The following is a 22,551-nucleotide window of genomic DNA, read 5'->3' as shown; positions in this document are numbered from 1 at the left end:
CCAGGGGTGACCAGGACATGTTTATTTCTCAGCCTAGCGTGGAGACTGTCCCTAAAGCATATACTCACTTTTTGGGGTTCCTAGAGCCCAGAGTCCAGTACTGAGACAGAACATTCTTTTCCTGAGGTAGTAGCTTCTTTGCCTGAAAGAATGTATGGTGCTCGACACAGGATTTCCATAAGTTTTTGCAAGATCGGTAATTTAACATGTTGAAGGCCACTATGTGTTCCCTGGATTCAGTCTGGGAGGAAAAACACAGTAGAGATTTCATCTACACAGATGTAGGAGCAGGGTCTCAAGCATTTTATGCCCACATCGGTGGTTATCAAGTAAGAGACAATGGACAGCAGAAAACTGGTTTCAAAATTCCTTAGGCCACAAAAACAGGGTTCTAAGAATATTCAGCAGCAGGATTTGTTAACCATCTTTATGAACGTGGTAACAAAGACGACCAGAGTCTACTCTTCATCATCATCTGTGGTCTTTCATGAACGCTTTCATTTCACACCTGCCTACATTTCTAGGTCGAATATATTTGGAGCAACCAGATAAGGGCTGTCTGATACATTCCTTTCAAAATTTAGCTCTGGGAAAAATCTCTCCCCTGAAGAAATCGTCTTTCACCTATCAAATGACAGGAATCTTATAATGCTTTGGGTTTCTCTATTTGCTTTCCACAAAGAGAGTCAGATCTAGTGCTCGCTTATAATAATCATTTTGATCATTTGCTCTACCTCCATTCTACCTGAGTTCAGGTTTTCTGTTCTCATGTTAAATTACCATCCTGTGCCTTTTTACGGCACCTTGAATTTTGCATCTGGGGCTCGGGAGACCCAGATTCTAGTCCTAGTTTTCTCTGAGCTTTCGTGCTCTCAGTCCTAAGAGTTTATTGTGATGTGGAGCCATTTTAGGTACATGTTATCTTTGGAAAATTGGGAAATGACGTAGTGACAGTAAGTGAAAAATATGCAGCCTGACAAGACAGAGTGCGGTGTCGTGGGAAGAGCGGGCATCTCAGATGCATAACGACCGGTTCAAATTCCAGCTCCTCCACTTCACTAGCTGTGGGTTCTCTCACCTCTAAGTTGCTCTTCTCCATGTGGAAAACCAAACTGAGTTATCTGGAGAGTTGCAGACTCCTCCTATGAGACATATACGCAAGGCCGCCGTGCATTTTAAACACATGAAGGGAAGGAACTGACCTTGCTGACTTTTGTTGCTACTCTGCAGTGGGCTCGGCCAGGTGCTGTGACCAATGGTGCTTCTATCTAAATGTGATGATTCCCTGAGGACTGGGCATTGTTGCATTCCTGTAACTCAGACTACAGGAGGTTAAGTAACCCGCCCAACTGGTGAGTGGAAGAGCTAGGACCTGAACCCAACGTCTCTGACTGCAAAGCAAGTGACTTCCTCAGCCAGATAAGCAGAGTGAATTACACAGAAGACTGCGGGGCCCACCGGACCCTGATGCCCACTTTCTTTCCACCGTTTGCAATGCTCTTTCTTCCCTGTTACACGTACGACAAATTCCTTCACCTGCTGAAGGACTAAGGGCTGAACTGGCTAAAAGCACAAGGACCAAAGCAAGCATAGGTACAACTCACCTGTTTTTGTCGCTGATGTATAAAGAATTTCTTCCTTTTGAAAGAAATTTTTAGAATGTTCACCCTGCAAAAAAAGTAAAACACAACACAAAAGAAGCACATCAGGGAGCAGCCAGGTTGCAGCTGGCGCCTCTCGGCGTGTGTTCTCTAGTCCACGATCGTGATGGCTGGGGGCTCTCGGCTCCCTAGACTTTGCTTCAGCGCAGGAAGGATGGCGGCCCCATCACCTCGGCCAAACACTAAGTAGCTGACTGAAGCTGAGCAGCACATCGGGGCCCCTGGTTTATGATGTAGCTCTTAAATACCAAGGACCATGGGCAATGCGCTCTCTGCTGTCAGCTGCTCTTGTGATACTGCAGCTCTGCTAGGGCTGGTGTGTACCTGGGGAAGACAGCTGAGGGCAGTGTGGAGCAGCAGGAGGAGGACAGACAGACCTGCGTCCGCATCCCAGCTGCTTCGCAAACTTAACAGCCGCTTAATAGCCGTGTGTCAAGTAGCCTCTCTATTGTTTGCACAGTAACACAATGATAGTCACCATTAACAGCCTTCTTTATACTTAAAGCTTTACAAGCAGCACCTCTACTAAGACCTGCAATACTCCTGAAAAGTACGTATCATTATACCCAGCTTTCAGATGAGGAAACTGAGGCTGGGAGACAGCGCTTAAGTGCTCAAGATCATTCAAGCCAGGAATGCTTGAGGCCAGGATCTGAGCTTGTGCTCGTAAGTCCTCCACCACGGAGCCCTTCTGAACAGTGGGGACAGCACTGCCTTGCTCAGATTTGTCAGGATTCAAGTCTGCTGGACCCCCTGAGTTTTTAGACCAGAACTGGGCACTTGATAAAACTTCAATTAGTAACTAAGGAACTGCCCTGAAAATACAGCTCCTGCCCAGAGGAAGTCCTCTGAATCCTGGCTAATGTGCCGCCCAGGAAGGATTCCTTAACTCCAAAACCTGCCTTGTGTTGTTTTATCCAGGTTTCACACGGTATCCCAAACCATAGGGTGACTGGGGAAGAAGGGGATGCTGATAAAAACCAAACTAATTTTCCCAAGTACTGAATCTGGATTAATTGTACAGGACAGAGGTAAAAGCTTGGGAGAAAGTCTCTGTCCCTTCTTTAGAAAGAAAAGTTTAAAATTAGAGGTACCATTACTTTTGTTCAGCACATTTTTAAAGCACGATTCAGAAAATAATTAGAACCGGTTTGCACTTACCAAGGATAGAAACTTGTGCAAATATATTTTCGGTACACAGCGATGCCCACAGAAGCAATTCCAATCATTAGATCTAAACTGTGCAGATCCTGTAAAAAGGAAGATCTCAGATTCACAGCGTGTTACTGTCATGCTTATGCCCTCCGGTAACTTAAGCACCCACGCTTTTATAAATAGCACTACATGTAAGCTCCAAAAGGAAAATTACAGAAAACAGGCAAAAATCTCCTCTTAACAGATACTTAAGATCCAAGTACTTAGCACCAAATTCTTCTAAGGTGAAAATACATTGCCTGACAGCAACACCTGGGTTCTGCCAGTTTACAAAGTTACCACCAGGCAACCTCACTCATTCCACAGAATCATAGAAATGAACATTTGCCTTTATATCTTCAACGATTAGTATCAGACACCATATTGAAATCAGAAAAGCCTCGTCCCCCGCACAGCTTTAAACAAATCTCAACTCCCATCACTGAGAAGGCTTTAGCTATTAATATGAAGTGTAGAACTGCTGATTCTAAACCCAATGAAAAATAAAATATGGCTTATAAGTCCAATATAGTCAACATTTATTAAGAGCCCATGTGCTAGGCATTGCCATAGATAATGAAGGTAATAAAAGGAAGATACAGCGACTACAAGACGTAGTCCATTAAATCCATTTGAGAATGAAAATTTTAAAATAAACAGTGCCTTCCCTTGAGTCATCTATATCCCTACTTACCCAATCAGATACTCGTAATTTTAAAGAAGGGGCAGAGTTACCATTGGATGTGAACCTTAGGTTTGCCACTTACTAGCTGTGTTGGTCTGGGCTACTGGCCTCAGTTTTTCCTTTTGTACAATAAGGATTGTCGAACCCACCTCAAAGAGTTTTATCAAGCTGAACTTAGAGAATATAAGAACGTATTGGTATGCAGTAGGTATAAAAAACGTTCATCCCCTTCACCTCTCAAGAGATAGTGGGACAAATCATTTATGAACAGTGATGTGAACACGGGGGGTTGGAGAAACTGGCCAAAGCAAACACTGCTTACCCGCTGTGGAAAGTCCAGAGAGTCATCACTGTTGGGCACCCAACTGAAATCACACGCTTAAAGCAAAACCAAACTGGCAAGTTGAAAACCAGGGTTGCATTAAACATGATACTTGGGATCAGAATATAGGGAAATATTAAGCAGGTGGGACAGAAAATTAGCAAACAAAATAAAAATCAAGTGCAGAATGAGGAAATAAGTGAATGCTTTGTGTGGGCCAGTGACGTGGGTCTCAAATCTCCTGGTTCTGTGGTCACCACGGTAGCATGGATAGTCACTGTTCGCTCAGTTCCCGTGCCCATCTCCAAACCTCCCAGCTTGCGGAGCAGGACTGTATGATTAGCTGATGAACAGCTTTGCTCAACAGTTCATTGGCTGATGAACAACGAGCAGAAGTGATGAGTCCCCTCCGGGCCGAACCATTTAAGAGCTGGTGTGCAGCCCTCCAACTTCCCCTTCCCTTGGGACAAGCATGAGGCCACATGTGAAGATGGTGAAGCCACCAGACGGAAGCAGCCTAGGCTGCTGAATCACTGCACGGAGGAGTGCTGCCCTGGAGAGCCACCGGGACCCATACAGCCTTTGAACTACTGAGAAATAAGCTCTGTGATATCAAGTTACTGATTTTCAGGGGGCTTTGGTTGATGCAGCACAGCCAAGGGTAACCCAACTCCCTCTGATACCACAGGGGTGTCAGGCAGACAGGTAATCAACTGGCGTCAGGACCTTCATGAGACCCTGGGGGTGGGGGGAGCACAGATCAACTCAGGCAGATGTAAAACCCACTTCACCATTGAAGAAAGGGCTCCACAACGTTCTACCAGACAAAACAGTATTTGCAAGTGGAATAAAAATTAAGTCAAGTCCCAAAGTTGATGTTTTGTAAGATCCGTGTCTTTTTCCTACTTTATTTCCTATGTTATATCCTGTACACTGCACAGTTAGGGGATTGAAGTAAGAGAAAAGAAATGAAAGTGTTTCTATGAATTGCAAAAATATTATTTAAATGTAAACTTTGGTAATTTACTCAACTTCCCTGAGCCTCAGTTTTCTCACCTGTAAAATGGGGTGATCAGAACACATTTCCCAAGGCTGCTATAAACTTTAAATGAGACCTTATGGTCACATATGAAAGCATCTGGAACAATGGCTAGTATGGACTATGTGTTCAACCAATATTTGCTTCCTCTGGATATGATGTGGCCCAATTACAGGTAGAAAATGTAAAGGTCAGGTGCCAATTAGACAGTGCTGGGGTCACACACTGAAGCCATTACTTATGTGCTACCTGACCTTTGATAAGTCCCTGAGTATCAGTTTCTCCATCTGTAAAATGGAGGAAATGACAACACTTACCTCATGGCATTACAGTGGGAAATAAATAGGGACTGTGTCTGGCAGTTAGAAACGGCTCAGCAGATGATAGATATTCATCAGTTTTATTTAAAAAGTCACAACCAATTCAAAATACTTGATTTTCATAAACATGCCATCATAACAGAAAACTATCATATCTGAGCACATAATTAGCTCTAATTTGAGCAGCACTGAGATTAACTAGTAGAAACCCTGGCTCATTAAAGAGCCACTTGGAAAACAGAACTCTATACATTTTTCACCTCTTTAACCATGAGATGGTCTTACAAAAATTACTTGTTTCTAACCCCCGTGACCCCCGCAAAAGTAAAAAGTCTTCAAGTAGGACAGCAAACACGAAAAAATCCAAGTGGATAAAGAACCAGCAAAACTCAGTATTACTTTATAAACCTTTCAGGTATCATTAAAAAAAAAAAAAAAAGGTCTTTTTATTATACTGGAAAAGAGATAGTTTCAAAGAAGCTTTCAGATGTTCAGAAATTAAAATAAAAATCACTTTGGAACTACGCCATGCTGAGGGTACCTACCCTACCACTGTGCAGCTCCACTCCATAGAAGTCGAGGGTCCGTGCTATGTTGATAAAGCAAGATTCCGCTTCTGACTGCTTCAGCCCACTGCAAAGGCAGACAGAAGATGCAGAGTTCACCCAGTAAACAGAATCTTAACCCCGATTTTTAAAATTAGTAAAAATCTAAAACTATTGAAACCATTGCTCTAAGGTTATTAAATGCCTTATGTTATTCATCTTAAACAATCAAACCCCAAATGCTAGCAAACCACGTTTTTCTTCTTGTCCACTGAATACGACTTCATCTAGCCCTCTCGTTCCTCTATTAAAAACTACCTCACATTTAGTAGGTTCTCAATATTCAGAGATAAAGCCTGTCACCTTCTGGAATTCCCACCCTACCTTTTCCAGGTCCCTAAAGTAGTACGTGCTCTTTAGGTCTTTCTGCCTTTATCTATCCTTTTAGCAGCAGCCTCAAACTTCCAAACGTCACTGTACTATTTTAGGATGCTGGCTCCTGCCTGGACAGCAATTCTAGGAGAGGATTGGCAGTGCCTTTTTGAAGGGACACTGGTTGCTTAGGCCTTTGTTTCTATGGCCTTCCTGAGAATGTAGGGTCCCCTGAGACCTGGCCTTCTCAGTCAGGGTGGCCCTTATTTGACCTGGACTGAATGGAGCCACTGCAGCTTTAAGTGAAAGGAGGCAAGGGAAGAGGAGGCCAGAATCGGGCGAATCTGCTGGAGTGGAGGCTTGGCCCGAGGCAGCTGCGGAAGGGTGGTGCTCCCTTCTGGAAGGAAGGTGGTTTTCCCAACTGAACCCAGAGAGGACGAGGATTCACCCAGCCTGTCAGCACCTATGTCTGTCTGCCTGTCTATTCAAAACCACCTGAAGGAACGGCTCGTTTCATTAAATATGGGAACCTGTTAAAAGGTTTGCCTGGTAGGGTCAATCTGTGGGGCAGTCAGATTTAAAATGGGCATTTCCTCCAGGAACTAACGGATTTCAATGACATCCTGAAAAAGAACGCAGCAAATTATCCTGAACTCTCATAGGATTTCACACTTTACAGAAATGCTCGTAATGCCAGATATATTTGCCATCATAAGGGCTCAAAGGTTCACAAACCCCCGACATCTTGAAAGAGGATTCATAAGCAAAAGCAAGAGAAGACAACATCAAACCCAAAAGGGGACACGAGGTCTGACAGTGCCCGACCTGAGTTCCCAAAGTAGGTCACCCGCCCCTCCTCTCACCTGTGCTGCTCATGGAGCGCCTCCACCTTCGCTAAAAAGTCCTCATTCTGATCCGGTATGAACTGACTATCAGAAAGATAGCCCGGAGGATGAATGGAAGAATCATGGTCTCCAAAATGAGCTATCAAGACAGAACGAGGGGAAAGCACCTTTTCAACGTGGTCTGTATTTACAAGCACCTGTAGCATCAACAGAGAAGATTTCTCAATCAAATGACTCCTTCTCTGTCTCAAGGGCAGGGGTTGGGGAAATCTTTGGTCATGCTTCATAGTCAGTCTCAGGAGGGAAGGAGAGGAGTGAGGTAGTTGCTTAGGTGAATTTCATCCCAAAGTTGAAAAGTCAGATGCAAGGGTATCTTTCTTTACATCCACTCAGCCTGGGGCTCACCCTCCTCAACTGCCACCACACACAAGGGCTGCTCTTTGAGATCTGTGCTGTAATGAAGGGATCTGTGTCCTCCTTACACTGTTCCTTGAGGGCTGGGAGTGGGTCAGACTCATCTTTCGGGCCTTGTGCCCAGGCACAGCACATAGTAGCTGCTCGGGTGTTTGGAACTCACCTGCAGAGAGGCTACTGCAAAGTTCAGTTTTGGAAGGGGAAAAGGGCAGAAAGCCAAGTGACCTACACATACAGACTTGGTCATGGGTGGACCACAGGCCATGAAGGTCAGCCAAATGTGGCTAAGCTGTGAACAGGAGTGTCGAGGCCGTATGAGGTAAGCACAAGTGTGGCTTACAGGTGAGTTTGTGCATGGTGAAGTGTACGACAATGCATTTACAGGAAGTAGTTTAGATGCCCCGACGCTGGGTCCCTGATGAAGAAAGCCCAAGAAAGCCTTAGAATCGCCTCATCCAAACTCTGCATGTTGAAGGAGAACGTGAGGTCCAGAGATGAGAAGGGACCTACCCCTATCACAGAGCTATTTTTCAGCAGTCAAGACCAGAACCTGGCTAGCGCTCCCACCATTCTACCAGCCTGCCTGCCACGCCTGCGGGCTACTGCTGGCCATTTGCGGATGACAGTGGTCATGTCCCCAGACGACAACCAAATGCTGCAAATGACCTTCTTGAGCCTCAAGGCAGAGTCCTGTTAAATTTTACACTGTTGGTTGCATCAGCTCATGGAGATCTTCTTGGATCTTGACTTGGTCATCCATCATATTAACGAACAGTCCTAACCCCTGTGCCTTTCTGCAAACATGAATAGCAAGGTTCTCTTTTTAGTCAAGTCACTGACAAATGTCTGAACTTAACACAAGACCACCAGTGAACCTCCCTGTAGTGTGGTTGTCCCTGGAAATCTTAAGTCGGCTACTCTGCAATGAGCTGTGTTAACCACTAGGGGGAAACAAAGTTAAACAGTCTTTGGAAACCATCTGCAAAGCACAGGGTGGTTTCCACGTTGTATTCAATGAACAATGACATTATCCCACTAGATGCTCTTGATAACCTAGCGACAGGCCTTACTTTTATCCCCATTAAACAGATAAGGAAATGGAGACTCAAGGAAGGAACCTGCCCACTGCTGCTCAGGCTGGTAACTTGGAGCCTAGACCCTGATCACAGTTCATCTTCTTTATCTACTTACCATACAACACGCCCTGAACTCCAGAGTAACACGCTTTTCTGTTTGTGGGGAAGCAACACATGAGAAAGCTAATTATAGCAGAAAGAAAAGGAAATAAACACTTATGTGGGAAATACCTTGTCTTTTAAGTCCCATACATTCTTCTGGCTAATATTTTATATTTTGCAGGACAGAGTGTATGTCTCAGGTACTCAAATATACGGCATATCAAGCTGTTCTGTTGGGAAAGCCCTTATTTGCTAATCATCTAACTCCAACTTGATCTTGGAGGCTCTTCTTAAGGGGTCATCACTAGGAAGCTTTTCTACACTACCTACCCCTGCACCCTCCTTCCCCCTCCAAGGAGAACAAAGTGCATCCTCTGTGCTCATCCTCACTGCCAGCATCAGTTGGTCCATATCTGCCTGCCCACCAGGCTGCAGACCCTTTGCAGAGAGCAGCTGTGCTCTATCTGTGCAGCCTGAGGCTACTGCAGAATCCACACGTGGCAGACGCTCAGAGGCCATTATAGAACAAATATGTATTTTCAAAAACTTCATTCCTGGGGACTTCCCTGGTGGCGCAGTGATTAAGAATCTGCCTGCAAATGCAGGGGACACGGGTTTGATCCCTCGTCTGGGAAGATCCCACATGCTGCGGAGCAACTAAGTCCGTGCGCCACAACTACTGAGCCTGCGCCACAACTACTGAGCCTGCGCCACAACTACTGAAGCCCATACGCCTAGAGCCCGTGCTCCGTGACAAAGAGAAGCCACCTCGATAAAAAGCCCGCGCACCTCAACGAAGAGTAGCCCCCACTCGCCACAACTGGAGAAAGCTCATGTGCAGCAACAAAAGACCCAGTGCAGCCAAAAAAAAATAAAAATAACTTCACTCTTGGGACTTCCCTGATGGCGCAGTGGTTAAGAATCCGCCTGCCAATGCAGGGGACACGGGTTCGATTCCTGGTCTGGGAAGATCCCACATGCCGCGGAGCAACTAAGCCTGTGCGCCACAACTACTGAAGCCCGTGTGCCTAGAGCCCGTGCTCCGCAACAAAGAGAAGTCACCGCAATGAGAAGCCTGCACACCGCAACGAAGAGTAGCCCCCGCTCGCCGCAACTAGAGAAAGCCCACACGCAGCAATGAAGACTCAACACAGCCAAAAATAACTAATAAATAAATAAATTTATTTTAAAAAACCCTTCATTCTTTGACCCTCATAGACCTTGACAGGTCACCAGCAATCTTCCACCATCAAGTGCTTTCAGGTTCTTTACTCACAGATCACTTTACTTTTTATCTGGTAAGAAAATGTGCTTTGTTTTGGCTTCACTGGCTACTGGTAGGCTTGTCTTCATATCAGATGTCCCTCTGGGACAATGTGGCAAACCGTATCAGATAAAATTTAGGTTTACTCTTATTTTTCTTTTTTTTTACTTTTTGGCCACGCCCTGTGGCATGTGGGCTCTTAGTTCCCTCACCATGGATCAAACCACCGCCCCCTGCATTGGAAGCACGGCGTCTTAACCACTGGACCGCCAGGTAAGTCCCTAGGCTTAATCTTTGATCCAGCTATTTCATATCCAAGAATTAATCTTATAGAAATATATGCACAGAAGTATGGAAAAGTGTGTGTAGGTATATGTTTGAGGGTGGAGGAATAAGAAACTTCTACTTAAAACTGCTCGCCTGACAACCTATGATATTATTAGCGTGATAGTCACACTAATGTTTCTACTGCAGCTAGTCTGGACTTTTTAGGTGCTCATAACTTCCTTTAGCCCCCATTCTATCGGTCCTTTGCAGAGGGAAACCTGACTATTGAAGCTTAGGAATTTTATTTGGTACTCTGAATAGTTTGTTTACAACAGGCCGTTCTTTAGACAGCTTTCTTCTGGGCACAAAATATAGTACGAGTTAAACAACACTTGCCACGAGCCAGGCATATGCTAAGAGCTTTAAGTATATTTCATCTTCACTCAAACCTATGATTAGATATTATTATCACCTCCACGTGACCGATGAAGCTGAGGCCTGAAGAGGCTCAAGGTCAGGTAGGTATAAGTGGAAGAGACAAGACCCAGGTACTGTGGCTTCAGCCTGTGCTCTCACTGACTCAGTTAACAGCGATGGTCCACTAGAGAGTTTCTACTTATCACCTTCAGAGGTGATACTTGAACCAAGCAGTCATATTCCAAGTTGTCATAATCGCCATCGTCACCTCCATCTTACATGTGAAAAAACTGAGATTCAGAGAGGTAACACCATGTTAGAAGCAGAGGGAGAGCCAGATTTAAATGGAGTCTGCATCCAAAGCTATGTCCTTTCTAGTGTTCCTGGCCTTCAAACCTGAAGCTTTAGATATGAGCACCAAACTTGCTCTGAGATGTAGGAAAACTCGCTCTCCCCAGCTGATCATCCTGGCAGCGATGAAGTCCACTGGGTCTAGTGGCTACTAAGAATACAGCTGACTGGTGACCGTGCCATTTCCTACATGGATGCGACACGGCCGGGCCTGTTCCAGATGTATTATAGGGAGAGGGGAACTTTCAGATCCACCCAAGCTCGTCACTGTGCCATCTCTTCTGAGTCTCCCATTGGGGAGAAGGAGATGTAGGTTATACAGGGAGATGAACACTGGGTCTTGTCTTACTAGTGAGCAAGGCCACTGCTAAAGGTCTCTCTTCTACTTCCGGGTATCATGCAGCCACCTTGCCCTTCACCCCTCCCATGTCTGTTCTTTGCTCCTGGGGAACAGGCAGGCTTAAGGCCACATCAGGAATCCCTGTCAGCATTCTCTTGCTATTTTGCCTCTTCTGAGACCAAAGCAGAGGGAGGAGTTCAGCCAGTGCCTGCCAAGACCAGTCCACCCAGCTCTCTTAACTCCCCACCATGCAGTCGGCCAAGAGGGGAACGAGCCCAGGTGGCGTGGGGCTCACAGGAAGTCTTGAGCAGCTCTGCACGAGTTCTAGTTGGTTACTACACTGGCCTCACGCAGCTAGTTAACTATAAATTGATATTTTACCTTCCATCTGGCTATGCACCCTGTCCTCGGACACATCCGGCATCTACCACGGGGCCTCACGTGGAACATATTCTAATAATATTTTGGTGACTGAAGAAGTGGATTCTTACTTCAGCATAAACAGGCCTTGATGGAAAATTCCATCTGGACTTTCCATCCCACATGGCAGCCACTAGCCACACAGAGCTATTGAGCACTTGAAATGTGGCTAGTCCAAGTTGAGATGTGCTGGAAGTGTAAAATCTGGACTGGTTTTCAAAGACTTAGTATGAAAAAAATGTAAAATATCAAAATTTTTACATACTAAAATAATATTTTAGATATATTAATACAATGTATTTCATTTTACTTTAACATGGCTACCAGAAAGCTTAAAGTTACACATGAAGCTCCCATTGTATTTCTATTGGGCACTGCTGCTCCAGGCCAATATATAAGCTGTCGCTCTACTGAAACTAAAAATAAACTTCTAGGATCCCAGCAGTGTTTCAGAGGAGCACCAAGCCAGTAGCAGGAGTGACCTCCAGCCAATTCCTGAACCTGTCCGGGTCTTAGTTTCCACATCTATAAGAAGTGACTGGTAGAAGTATCTGCCCCACCGGGATTTTGTTATAGAGTCAAATCCAATTGTGAGTGAAGGCTCTGGAAAATGTAACGTGCGATAGGTATCTTCTGTTTTCTGGGCTCCTCTGGGAGGAAACCCCACTTTCCCTAATCCAACAACCCTGAGCTGGAGGAGAGCCTAAGTCAGGTTGAAAGTGGAAATATCTGGACAGCCAGAGATATGCTGCCCAACAGGATTCCTGGGGAAGGGACTCGGTCAAACAGGATAGGCCAGTGAGTTTCTTAATATACCAGTCAGAACAAGCTGTCCATCTGCGAAATGCTCCTTTGTGACTTACACTGTACTGCATAGGATGCTAGAACCACCGCTGAGTTAAGAGGGCAGGTTAACCTGTCAGAAGAAAAACATATTAGGAAAGTCACCAGAACCCACAACAGCCCAAAACACTTATTGATTATGGGTAATACATGTCTTTTTCTTGGATTAACCATTAAAAAAAATCATGAATAATAACAAAGAATTTTAGGATACTCAATCTCAAAAAGATAAAAGTAACACACTAAAGAGTCTTTGAAATTAAAAGAGAATTTTTCCATGTTTAAAATAATATATATTAATACAAATACCATGAGGCTAAAGGTTTAATGTTGGCCAGGGTTTGGCTGGTCAAGAAAGGTCAGGCTCATATCACTAAGAGACAAAGTGAGAAAAGTGTACTCTTAGATCAATGGGCAGCCAGCCTTTGTCTCTTTCTGGTAAAGACGTGAGACTTCTCATAGGGCTAACTGAATTCCTGAGTTCTGCTGACTCTGATTCCTGATTACCTGCTTTCTAGAAGGATGACATCCTCTTAGAAGGGAAAAACAGAAAAGTATTCTGAATTTTAAAACTCCTGTGAGCTTTGAATTACTTAATTAGTTACAGTGACTTAAGATTCCTAAATCTATTCACCCTCCTGAAACTTCCCATCTAGAGGGAATGGTCTGCTACCCCTCAGTTTTCCTGCCATCCACTAGAAATCCATGAACCCAAGGTTGGACTTGTTTTCCTTCTTTCCTCTTAAGCTCACCGTCCTCCCAAACACCCTGTTTCAGCCAATGACGCCATCTCTGTCATAGTCCAAATCATCCTGGTTGCTCCCTTCTCTCCATTCAGCTACAGATTTCACGGTCTGCCTAGGAGCTCAGCCAGCAGATCTGGGGCAGGAATCACTGGCAGGTGGAGGAACACATGAACAGAAGCAGGAGTGAGGGCTTGCAGGGTTGGGGGGGGACCCAGATTTTAAAAGCATTCTTCCCAGCAACCTTGTGGAAAGTGGAGAAAACATGCAGTTTCCATGGCAGCCCATGAAGTTCTCAAGATATGAGTCACCCCCAGCTCTCTGACTAATCTGGTTGGCTCACCAGCGTTTCCCTTCTGGTCAGCTGTGCTGTGTGCTGGTCCTCAAGCTGCATATAAATATGAAGGTAGCCTTCCCTATCTGAGGGGCCCCATCTTTCAAGTAACCATGTGTTCTTGCTAGAACTTCTAAATGCAGATATGTCTAGGGATGCTTGCTATATATTCGATCATCTGGAGACCCAGAGGGCCCAAAGGAAAAGCAAACATCAGCATTCACTTTCCTACCAAGATGGGCTTCAATGAAATCTAAGTTGGTGTCCTTGCTACAGGAAGAGCAGGTGAATGGGATTCAGGGAAAAGCTTAGGAGAGTGGCTAAGGGGGTTCAGTCTAGATGGAAGAAACAATCCTATGAGTAAGTCAGGAAGAACAACATTTCCAAAGAATGGTGTAAATAAAAAACTAAAGAACACCATGTTCTTTGACAGATTTCTTCCTTACTCTCCAGGCTTTAGGGTCTCCATCTGTCAGACAAGATCACCTATCTCTTCAGGGAGGAGGGGATGAACAAGACCTTTCAAACCCGGGAGAAACGCTAACTAGATCCACTGAATCTGTCAAGAGATCCACGGCTACTAAGGGCTGGATGCCACCCTGACAGCCCACCACCCCCAGAGAGATGAGGACCTGACAAGGATGTCAGGGATCTGACAAGGACGTGGCCCTCAACAGGTTTCTACTGATTCACACAAAACAAGGGGCATAAGAACAAATGAAGACGACCAATTTCTAATACTTGGAGAGCTAGACTGGAAGCTCCCGAGGTAGGGGTAGTGGGCCCAGCCTCACTGGACCAGCACAGTCAGTGCCCATCTCGTAACACGTGCTATTTGCAAAATACGTGTGGGGAAAACAAGTCAGTGTGTAGAAAAGAAAGACACAACTAGTTCTATCACCACAGAAGGCAGCCTGGACCCAGGACAGGGGTGGGTAATTTCAACCTAGAGTTACCCTGAAATATAAGAAGGCTGCCTCAGGAAAGCCCCTCATCCTCTTCTAGCCTTTTTTATAGATTCTGTTCCTGCCAAATCCCTCCTGCTTAAAACCCTCAACAGCGCTCCTCTGCCTGGTGGACCCAAGACGCAGGTCTCTGACAGGAAGAGCCCTCTCTCTCTCTGTTCTGCTGTAGGCCCCCAGCATGTGGTCTCCAATTGGGACTGTGCGGGGGGAGGCGATGTCCTCTCTGCCCAGTGAGATTTAACTCCTCACTTCTCCACCAACTCCAACTCATCACAGCAATCCACACTCTTCACAAAGCTCACACCGGCATCTCCTTCTCCTAAAACCTATGATGGCTGTGGTCTCCACCGCCCATATTGGTCCCAATTGCTTCACGAGCTTCTGTCTCATTTCCCCAACCAGACTGCCAGGTCCCTCATGGAAGCACAGTGGAGGCTTCTGAAGACCCTCCTCAGTAAAAGGAAAGAGGGGGTGGGGGGGGATGAGAGTAAGACGTGGCTGTTCCCACCCGTTTACCTGCTGCAGTGTCTCCTGTAAGTCAAGAAAGGACTCTGGATTTGGAGAAGGTGGCTCAGGGACCACTGACTTGGAATTTCTCCTCCCTTCCTGAGCCTCTCAGATACTTTGCAGCCACAGAGGTGGTCCTGATGCACAAGAAGTGCTGAAGCACGGACGGTGCTCCTGTCTTCCAGCCAAGTTCCCCAGAGAGAAAATGAGTCACCTCTGGGTACTAAGGGGCTCAGAGGGGACCTAAACTGGGCTTGATCTGCTTTCCCGGATGAAGCCCATTTTACATTCGGGATCTCTCCTTCCCTCCCTTTAAAGTTTCTCAGGTCTTTACCAGAAAGATAACTGTACCTTCTGTAATACAATTGAAACAACATGAAATGAGGTTTGTCAATCCTCAACTTCTCCCGATCCAGACCAAGCTAGAAACAGATCTCCCAAGCAGGATGCTGCTTTCAACATCCATTCTTTGTTTACATTTCATTTGTTACCAGAAATGTACGCTCATTAGATTAAACCCAGGAATTTCAGTAGTCTGGGGCGACTGACAGGAAAAGAAGAATGCGAAAGTCTCATTACCTTCCTTCACAAATATCCATCTTCAGTTGTAAGAAATACAAATGCCTATGAAATAATTGTTTTCATTAATTCACAATACTCAAAATAAGCCAAAAACAAAATTGATGAGTCAAGGACAAGACCTGCACATGTGAAAAACAAAACACACACAGACGTATTTTTGTCTCAAGTATCAGGCGCTGTTTAGCACACTGCAAAGCTACGCCCCTTCTGTAACAATGGCTCGTGAGGGGGCATTTCCAGCCGGCCTCCCGCCCGCACATGCTGTCTTGGGATGGCTGAGCAAGGATGGACGGGGTGAGAGCAGCCCAAACAACCAGCTGCTGCTGCTGCCAATGAGCGCCCCTGGCCTGGACCTTCCCAGTCAAACTCGGGGTAGCTGAGAGCACCAGGACCCATGGGCAGCCCCCCGCACACCGAGGGGCTGCTGTTCTGAACATCTGCACACCTATGTTCCCTCTGTGTGAACTTACTGAGAGGTGGAGCATCTAGGAAGACACCTCCTTGGCTGGGCTGCAAACACCCAGCTGGGCTTTTTCCTGTGTCCCAGGAAGTGTGGATGCCCGAGCAAAAGCACAGACATCAGTCATCTACAGGCTGCCAGGCCTCCCGGGTGAATCCTACACTTGTCTGTGAGTTCCCAGCAATGTCGCTTCAAAACCCGGGACTTGATTTGTGGGCAGAACTTGGTAAGTTCTTGGCTAGTCACAGGACCCTCCACCCAGGGAGCAGGAATCACAAGGCATCAGCAGTGCTGTGCAGGCCGGGAAGGGCCCTGGAGACCGTTATATTTAGGGACACGGCATACATGTGACACTTGACCTCTGGCTCCCACTCTCTGTTAAAAGCCTGGATTCACACGAGAGAGACATTCCAGCATCTAGCCAAGATGACAAAAGGGAAAATTCTTGAAATCCAATACAGATGCAGCAGAAGTGTTCAGGGCCAGGAGAGAGAATTTCGGCAATTTAAACAAACCAGTCTCAATATTCCTTCTAATTTCTATGTTTAAAGGTTAAGGGTGCCAGTGTTTTGAGATGTGAATGCGTCACATGGTATTACAACCCTGTATTTGCACAGTTCTGGGCTGTGTGTGGTACTTCATAACTTATCGCCTCATTTCAACCTCGTAAGAACTCTGCGGTGGGTACCGCTACCTCCATTTTTTACTGATGAGGATACGGATGCCGTACGGGTTATGTGGGGTCAGTTATGTCTTATTTCAAGCTGGACACGCATGCTATGAAAACAATCTGATTATGCTACAAATTTCTTCTGCGTCTAATGACTAAAAAGCTTAGGCTCCATCTCCTAACTCTGATATTACTTTGTAATTATCACCAACTACTCCTACCGTGTTGAATGCCAGAGCATCGAGAGATGGTGTGACATACATTTGCTGATTCTCTCTTATTCCAATTTGGAATCTCTATCTTTTCCACCTAGGAGAACACAATTGGTCCTTTCTAGTTTGTTCCTATATTTATCCAAGCTGAAATTCAACTGGAATTAAGTGTTCTCTCCTCCTATAATGCTACTGAGAGAAAGAAGAGAAGGAACAGAATTACAGATAATCCAGTGGTAAATCTGGACTTTCACTGACGAGCGCAGCTAAGCGGAAGGTCTTCCTCGGGATGTAAAGGAGAACGGGAACCTGGAGACCCCTGGTCATCAAATGCTACTTTGTCATATATTCAGCAACGTTTCTGAGTCAACCCCAGGACATCATACACAAAGAGATCAGAATAGTGGACTGATGCCCAAACTTAGGAGACCTCCTAGGAATCCTGAGAGAGCCTGATTCTGAGACTGCCCGTATATGAAAGTCTGTTTAGAACGGTCTAAATTTATCAGAAACAGCCACTGTGGAGGCTCATAATCAAGGAGACGGTTAGCAATTAGAATAGAGGAAGTCATTTAAAAGAGATGCTTGTGTGCCTGACTTCAGGAATGTTAACGCTCATTTCTGGAGTGCACCCCAATCCATGACCTCAACTTCAGAAAAAAGCAATAAACGCCTCCCTGCCTAGATCCTTAGTAAACAAACAGCAAAGAACAAACACCACCTCTATACTCCTCCTTTGACCCTTGAGAGCGAAATTTCTTTAAAGGGGAACTTATTTTTGCATAGGCTACAGAGCTGGGGCTTTAAAAAGATACTATGTATAATACTGTACATCAACTATACCTCAAAAAAAAAAAAAAAGACACTAAGTGCCAGGAATATAGGCAAAACTCTTCATTAAAGTAAAAACAAAACAAAACTTTTTTGAATTAATGGTGGAAGCCTGGCCCAGCCTAAGAAGAAGATCTGGCGGTCCTGGCTATCCCCCAGCTCTGTAGGAGCCACAGGGGTGGCTGCTGTCATGACTCCTGCTGTGTTAAGAGAAATCTGTTACCCACATCCCGGAAGGTGACAGCTACACTCTACTCCACACTGCGGGGACCACCCATCTTACCATGGGAGGTTGAGCAGTGGGGTTGAGTGTCAGTCTGGAACTAGTGACTTTTAGGAGGGACACGGACAAACCGAATTTTATCTGGAACTTAGGTAAGAACAAAATTTAGTCTATTATTTGTCTTCAGACAAAATCTGCCTCTCTGTAGTCTCCACCCACTGGCCGTAATGCTACCACGGAGCACATCTAATTCCCCCTTTCCCATGACAGCCCTTGGAAGATCTGAAAGCAGCCCTCATTTCTCCGAGCCTTCTCTCCATCCTGAGCTCCCTACCTTTCCTCAGATGTCCCTCAAATGACAGGGGGGCTCAGCAGAAAGAAGCTTTCCTGTGGGGTATGGAAGTAGCGTCCAATGACCGAGAGGGGCCCTGGAGAAGGGCTCCCGGGTTAGGCTGGTGTGAGTGATCCCTTCACTAAGGGACTCTGGCAGCCGCAACCCTAGGGCGGCAGCATCTCAGGGAGGACACAGGGCAATGAGGGACGACCACTGGTTTAGGCAGTGCAGGTCACACTTGGGGTGGGAACCCTTCAGTGGGTAATAAAATCAATTTAATGAGCCTCAAGTGACATTTTAAAAGAAGAAAATAGAAAACTTAAGAGTGCTTTGCAGTTACTATTGTTTCATGAAATGTCTGCTTCAGTAATTTACATATATCTGTGTAATGCACTACAAAGCAAAATATATTTTTTATTGTGGGGTTATGATTACAAAAAGAACACCACTGGTTAAAAACACACACACAAATTTATATATATATATATATATATATATATATATATATAGACACACACACACACACACACACACATAAAATCCATCATGACATTTTTTAAAGCATCCCTTGATGGGATCATTTCAAACATATTCTCATAGATCATGTCACCACTTTGCATCCACCGGCTTATGAGTTGACCTGTTGACTTGAGTGTCCTACACTCCCCCTTAGTCCACCAGCATGAAAAGCTGTTATGAGGAAAACTCAAGGCATCACGTGTATGTCCTGTGGTTACCCAATGAGTCATGCAGGACATCTTATACCCGCTTAAAATTTAACCTAATAGTAAACACAAGTCAAATCTCCAACGTCTTCTATTGTAGAGGGAAGAGGTGTACAAAGAAGACAAAATAGTAATAGGCTAATATTTGGCCTTTAAACACATTAAAAGTTAAAATGTGATCATGTGATTACCATTTTTTTTTAAAAAAAGGAAAAAACGAAAGAGCACTTTATGTCCAAGTTAATGTCTCCTCCTTGGTGACGGTCTCATGGCCACAATGGGCACAGGATAGGATTCAATAATCCTGAACATTCATTGCTTTTTTTTCTGGTGGAAGAGTTTCCCTCCCTAAGAAAAACAAACGTTTCAATAATAGAAGGGCTGGCTGTTGCCCTGGGGGGAGGGGAAGGAGAGGCCCAGGGGAGCTTGCAGAGTCCATGTTCAAACAGCAACAACTTTCCTGTGCCTGCCCCTCCATTCCAAACACAGGTCCCCATCCAGAAAGCCCACGTGCCAGCTCAGCACCAGGGCCAGGACCTGCGCCAAGCCTGGAGGGGTAAACAAGGCTCACAGCCCTCTGGCCCTTATCTGTTTCACGGATTGCCTGAGCCACAGATTCACGGAGGCGGAGGAAAGACACTGACCCGGCCTCCTCTCCTTTGCAGCTCCTACCAACAGGGGATCTGATAGAAAGTTCTCAGTTCAGAGACCTCTCATTCTCCTAAAGAGCTCAATCCTAGCCCCTCAGAGACACTGCGCTGTTTGACAGGTAGATGACTGTTTTACAAAGTTCCTGGTCGCAGTAGCGGAAAATAACTGCGTTCTCTGAACACAGGTGCTCAACATGCAGGGGCAGCTGGACGGAAGGGGAAGGTAGGAGGTGGTGGATGGGAGCGTGCTGGGAACGGCACCAAATCAGGAGGCTCAAGATGAAAATGAATTCGCCGATTAAAATTTCAATACATGTACCCCCCAATTTTTACTGGGATCGTAACTGTTGGTGCAGTTATACCCAAGTGAAGTATCTGGCCACAGTGATAAATTAAAGAGCACATTTTCAGTCGTTACTCATTTTTATATACTAAATAGAAAACTTAAAAAAAAATGTTATTACCTGGTTTGTTCTTGCTGCAGTGTGTTGGGATCAGGTATAAAAAATCTTACTCGAAAATGCAGGGTACAGGGGATACCTCCTACAACATTTTTCAAAAACAAATTAAATTCTCCCTTTAAAAAGTCAATGTATGTAAGCGGCTACTCTCCCATAAGTGATGCATTTTTCACTAGACCACAGCTTTTTCCATCAATAAAAGGACTAATTTCAAAAAAGGAGTGCATACGTTAGTTAAGTGTTCAGAAATCTCCCAGTCTACAAGAAGTAAAATATTTTTGCAACATTATCATAAAATGAGGAATCATCTAATTCCTATTACACGTTTAACTTAGGGATGTGTTCAAACAATGCACTCCATTATCTGTATTAGGAACTTTAAAAATCCTTAAATCAACAGATTATACAAAACTCACAAAGAAGTTATCTCCCACATATATAATGATTTCATACTTTTCAAATGTTTTCACGTACACTCTTGAATTTGAATACCGCCATGACTATAAGTAAGCTAGGCTGCTGTCCACTGCACTGTGTAACAGGTTAGCCACCAGGCTTGGAGATGTAACTTGCCTTGGGTCACACAGCCAATGATAACACCAGACTTATAGCACTGAGTCTTTTGATTCTGCATTTTAAAATCATTTTTATACTGCAAAATATTTCATGCTTTTAATGCAAAGTGAATTCTAAAAATGATTAATACAGTAGCAAATATTACACAGCTAATATACTCCAATATGGCTTTCTGCAACAACGCCAAGAGTCCATTTGCTTGCAAGGATAAAATTAGCCCATTTCTTTTGCGGGATGTGGGAACAGGAGAAGATCAGATTGTGTTGCTAAGATCCTATGCTCTTCTTCACATCAATTTCTCTCCTCTCCATCACTCAGTATATATTCACGGGCCCTTTCCAGCACTTTCTGGCTCTGTGAAACTCAAGCTTTTCCCACCCTGCTTCCCTCACTGATATCCTCTACATTAGTTCACTATGGGCTCCACTCTCCCTTCTCAGTAGTACCCTCTGTCTTTATCTCTGGATTGTATCAAAGACTCTAATGGTGTGTGTGCACCTATGAACATACCTGTGTACAGGTACCTGGGTACCTGTGGGTGGTTCTGTAACTCTGGGTGCATGTGAGGCCCTGCATGTCGGCCAGGTTTGGGGCATAAGGCGCATAAAGGGGAACAGAGAGCGTGATGTTGGAAAACCAGGTGAAGGGTGCAGTGAGGTGTGGTTCGAAAACCCACCTAACTGGGAATTAACCTACAGCACTGGGATACACTCACATGTTATGTCTGTGACACTATTCACCCATGCCTTTGTTTCCTGTGAATGGAACTGTGCTGTTGAAAAAGACTGTGTGTGTGTGTGTGTGTGTGTGTGTGTGTGTGTGTGTGTGTGTGTGTGTGTGTGTGTGTGTGTGTGTGTGTGTGTGTGTCTTTCCCATCCTGGCTCTCACACTGGGCTGAAAGAGGCCATCCTTCTTCCCCTTTCTTTCCTATAAAATGAAATGTGGAATTCCTTTGCTCTTAGCTGTCTTCTTTCACCTCTCCCTTTCTTGCCCATATTTGGTGAGGACCCTTGGGGGCTGACCTGGAAGCATCTCTGCTAACTCAGAAGTCAGACAGGGAGAAGTCAGCTTACTCACGTCTCTTGGACCACCTGGAATCCAGGTACCAGATGTTACAGGTACGCTGAGGATTGGAGGAGAGAAATGGGCCACCGATACACTAATACCTAGTGTTCAACCAACATGGGAAGGTCACACCCACCTTTTAACTGCTTCCTGATGGGTTTGCTTGCTTCAAGCCATCTCTGTTGGGTAAGAAAACATAAGATATAAAACCAAACGCAGCGGTGGGGGGGGGCAGCACGTCTTCAAGGGAGGGTACTCACAGGAGGGTCCACTGAGTCATCACCGTGCTGCAAACCAAAATACTCCTTTTCCGTCACGCCCAAGTAGTTGTAAGCCATATCCAGGAGGACTTGACCAGTATCTTGTTTCTAGGGGAAAAAAATGTCCAGTGGGCAAAATTTTAAAAAAAATTAAGAACTGGTGTTTAAGTCTTTATTGCAGGCAAGAAGGTGTTAAAACACGCAGAGAGATTTCATGCACACAGGTACCCTACAATAAGAAATATTAATAAGAATTTAATAAATTCCAAATTAAGAAGCCCCACGGAACATATGGAAAGTAGGGCTAAGATAAATATGATTTAAGAGAATGAGATAAATTTAATTTTCTAAGATTTCTTCCTTCCTCTTAGCTGAGATTCCCAAGTGATCATGTCTAAATTGGAAAACTCAGGTATCCCAATGACAGTAAACTCTCCGTGACCTACCCACGGATTATCCACAGCAAAATGTTAATC

General features: G+C 45.0%; 1 protein-coding gene across 7 annotated transcripts in view; it reads right to left on the bottom strand.

The window, feature by feature from the left end:
• Positions 1-22,551, bottom strand: part of PTPN3 (protein tyrosine phosphatase non-receptor type 3) — a 109,557-nt gene that overhangs the window by 47,447 nt on the left and 39,559 nt on the right. For all 7 annotated transcript variants that reach the window (XM_030859060.2, XM_060300646.2, XM_030859064.3 and 4 more), the window contains 10 exons: positions 22,076-22,183; positions 21,952-21,994; positions 20,178-20,256; positions 15,606-15,650; positions 12,498-12,550; positions 7,002-7,122; positions 5,767-5,854; positions 2,823-2,911; positions 1,605-1,668; positions 69-241 (listed from right to left, as the gene is read on the bottom strand). In XM_030859060.2, coding sequence (XP_030714920.1) covers positions 69-241; positions 1,605-1,668; positions 2,823-2,911; positions 5,767-5,854; positions 7,002-7,122; positions 12,498-12,550; positions 15,606-15,650; positions 20,178-20,256; positions 21,952-21,994; positions 22,076-22,183 — 863 coding nt within the window. The remainder of the gene's footprint in view (positions 1-68; positions 242-1,604; positions 1,669-2,822; positions 2,912-5,766; positions 5,855-7,001; positions 7,123-12,497; positions 12,551-15,605; positions 15,651-20,177; positions 20,257-21,951; positions 21,995-22,075; positions 22,184-22,551) is intronic.

The sequence above is a fragment of the Globicephala melas genome, chromosome 6 (assembly GCF_963455315.2).
Source record: "Globicephala melas chromosome 6, mGloMel1.2, whole genome shotgun sequence".
In the NCBI taxonomy this organism is placed as follows: Eukaryota; Metazoa; Chordata; class Mammalia; order Artiodactyla; family Delphinidae; genus Globicephala; species Globicephala melas.
The sequence above is the reverse complement of the archived record's forward strand: the minus strand, read 5'-3'. Positions and strand labels throughout refer to the sequence as shown.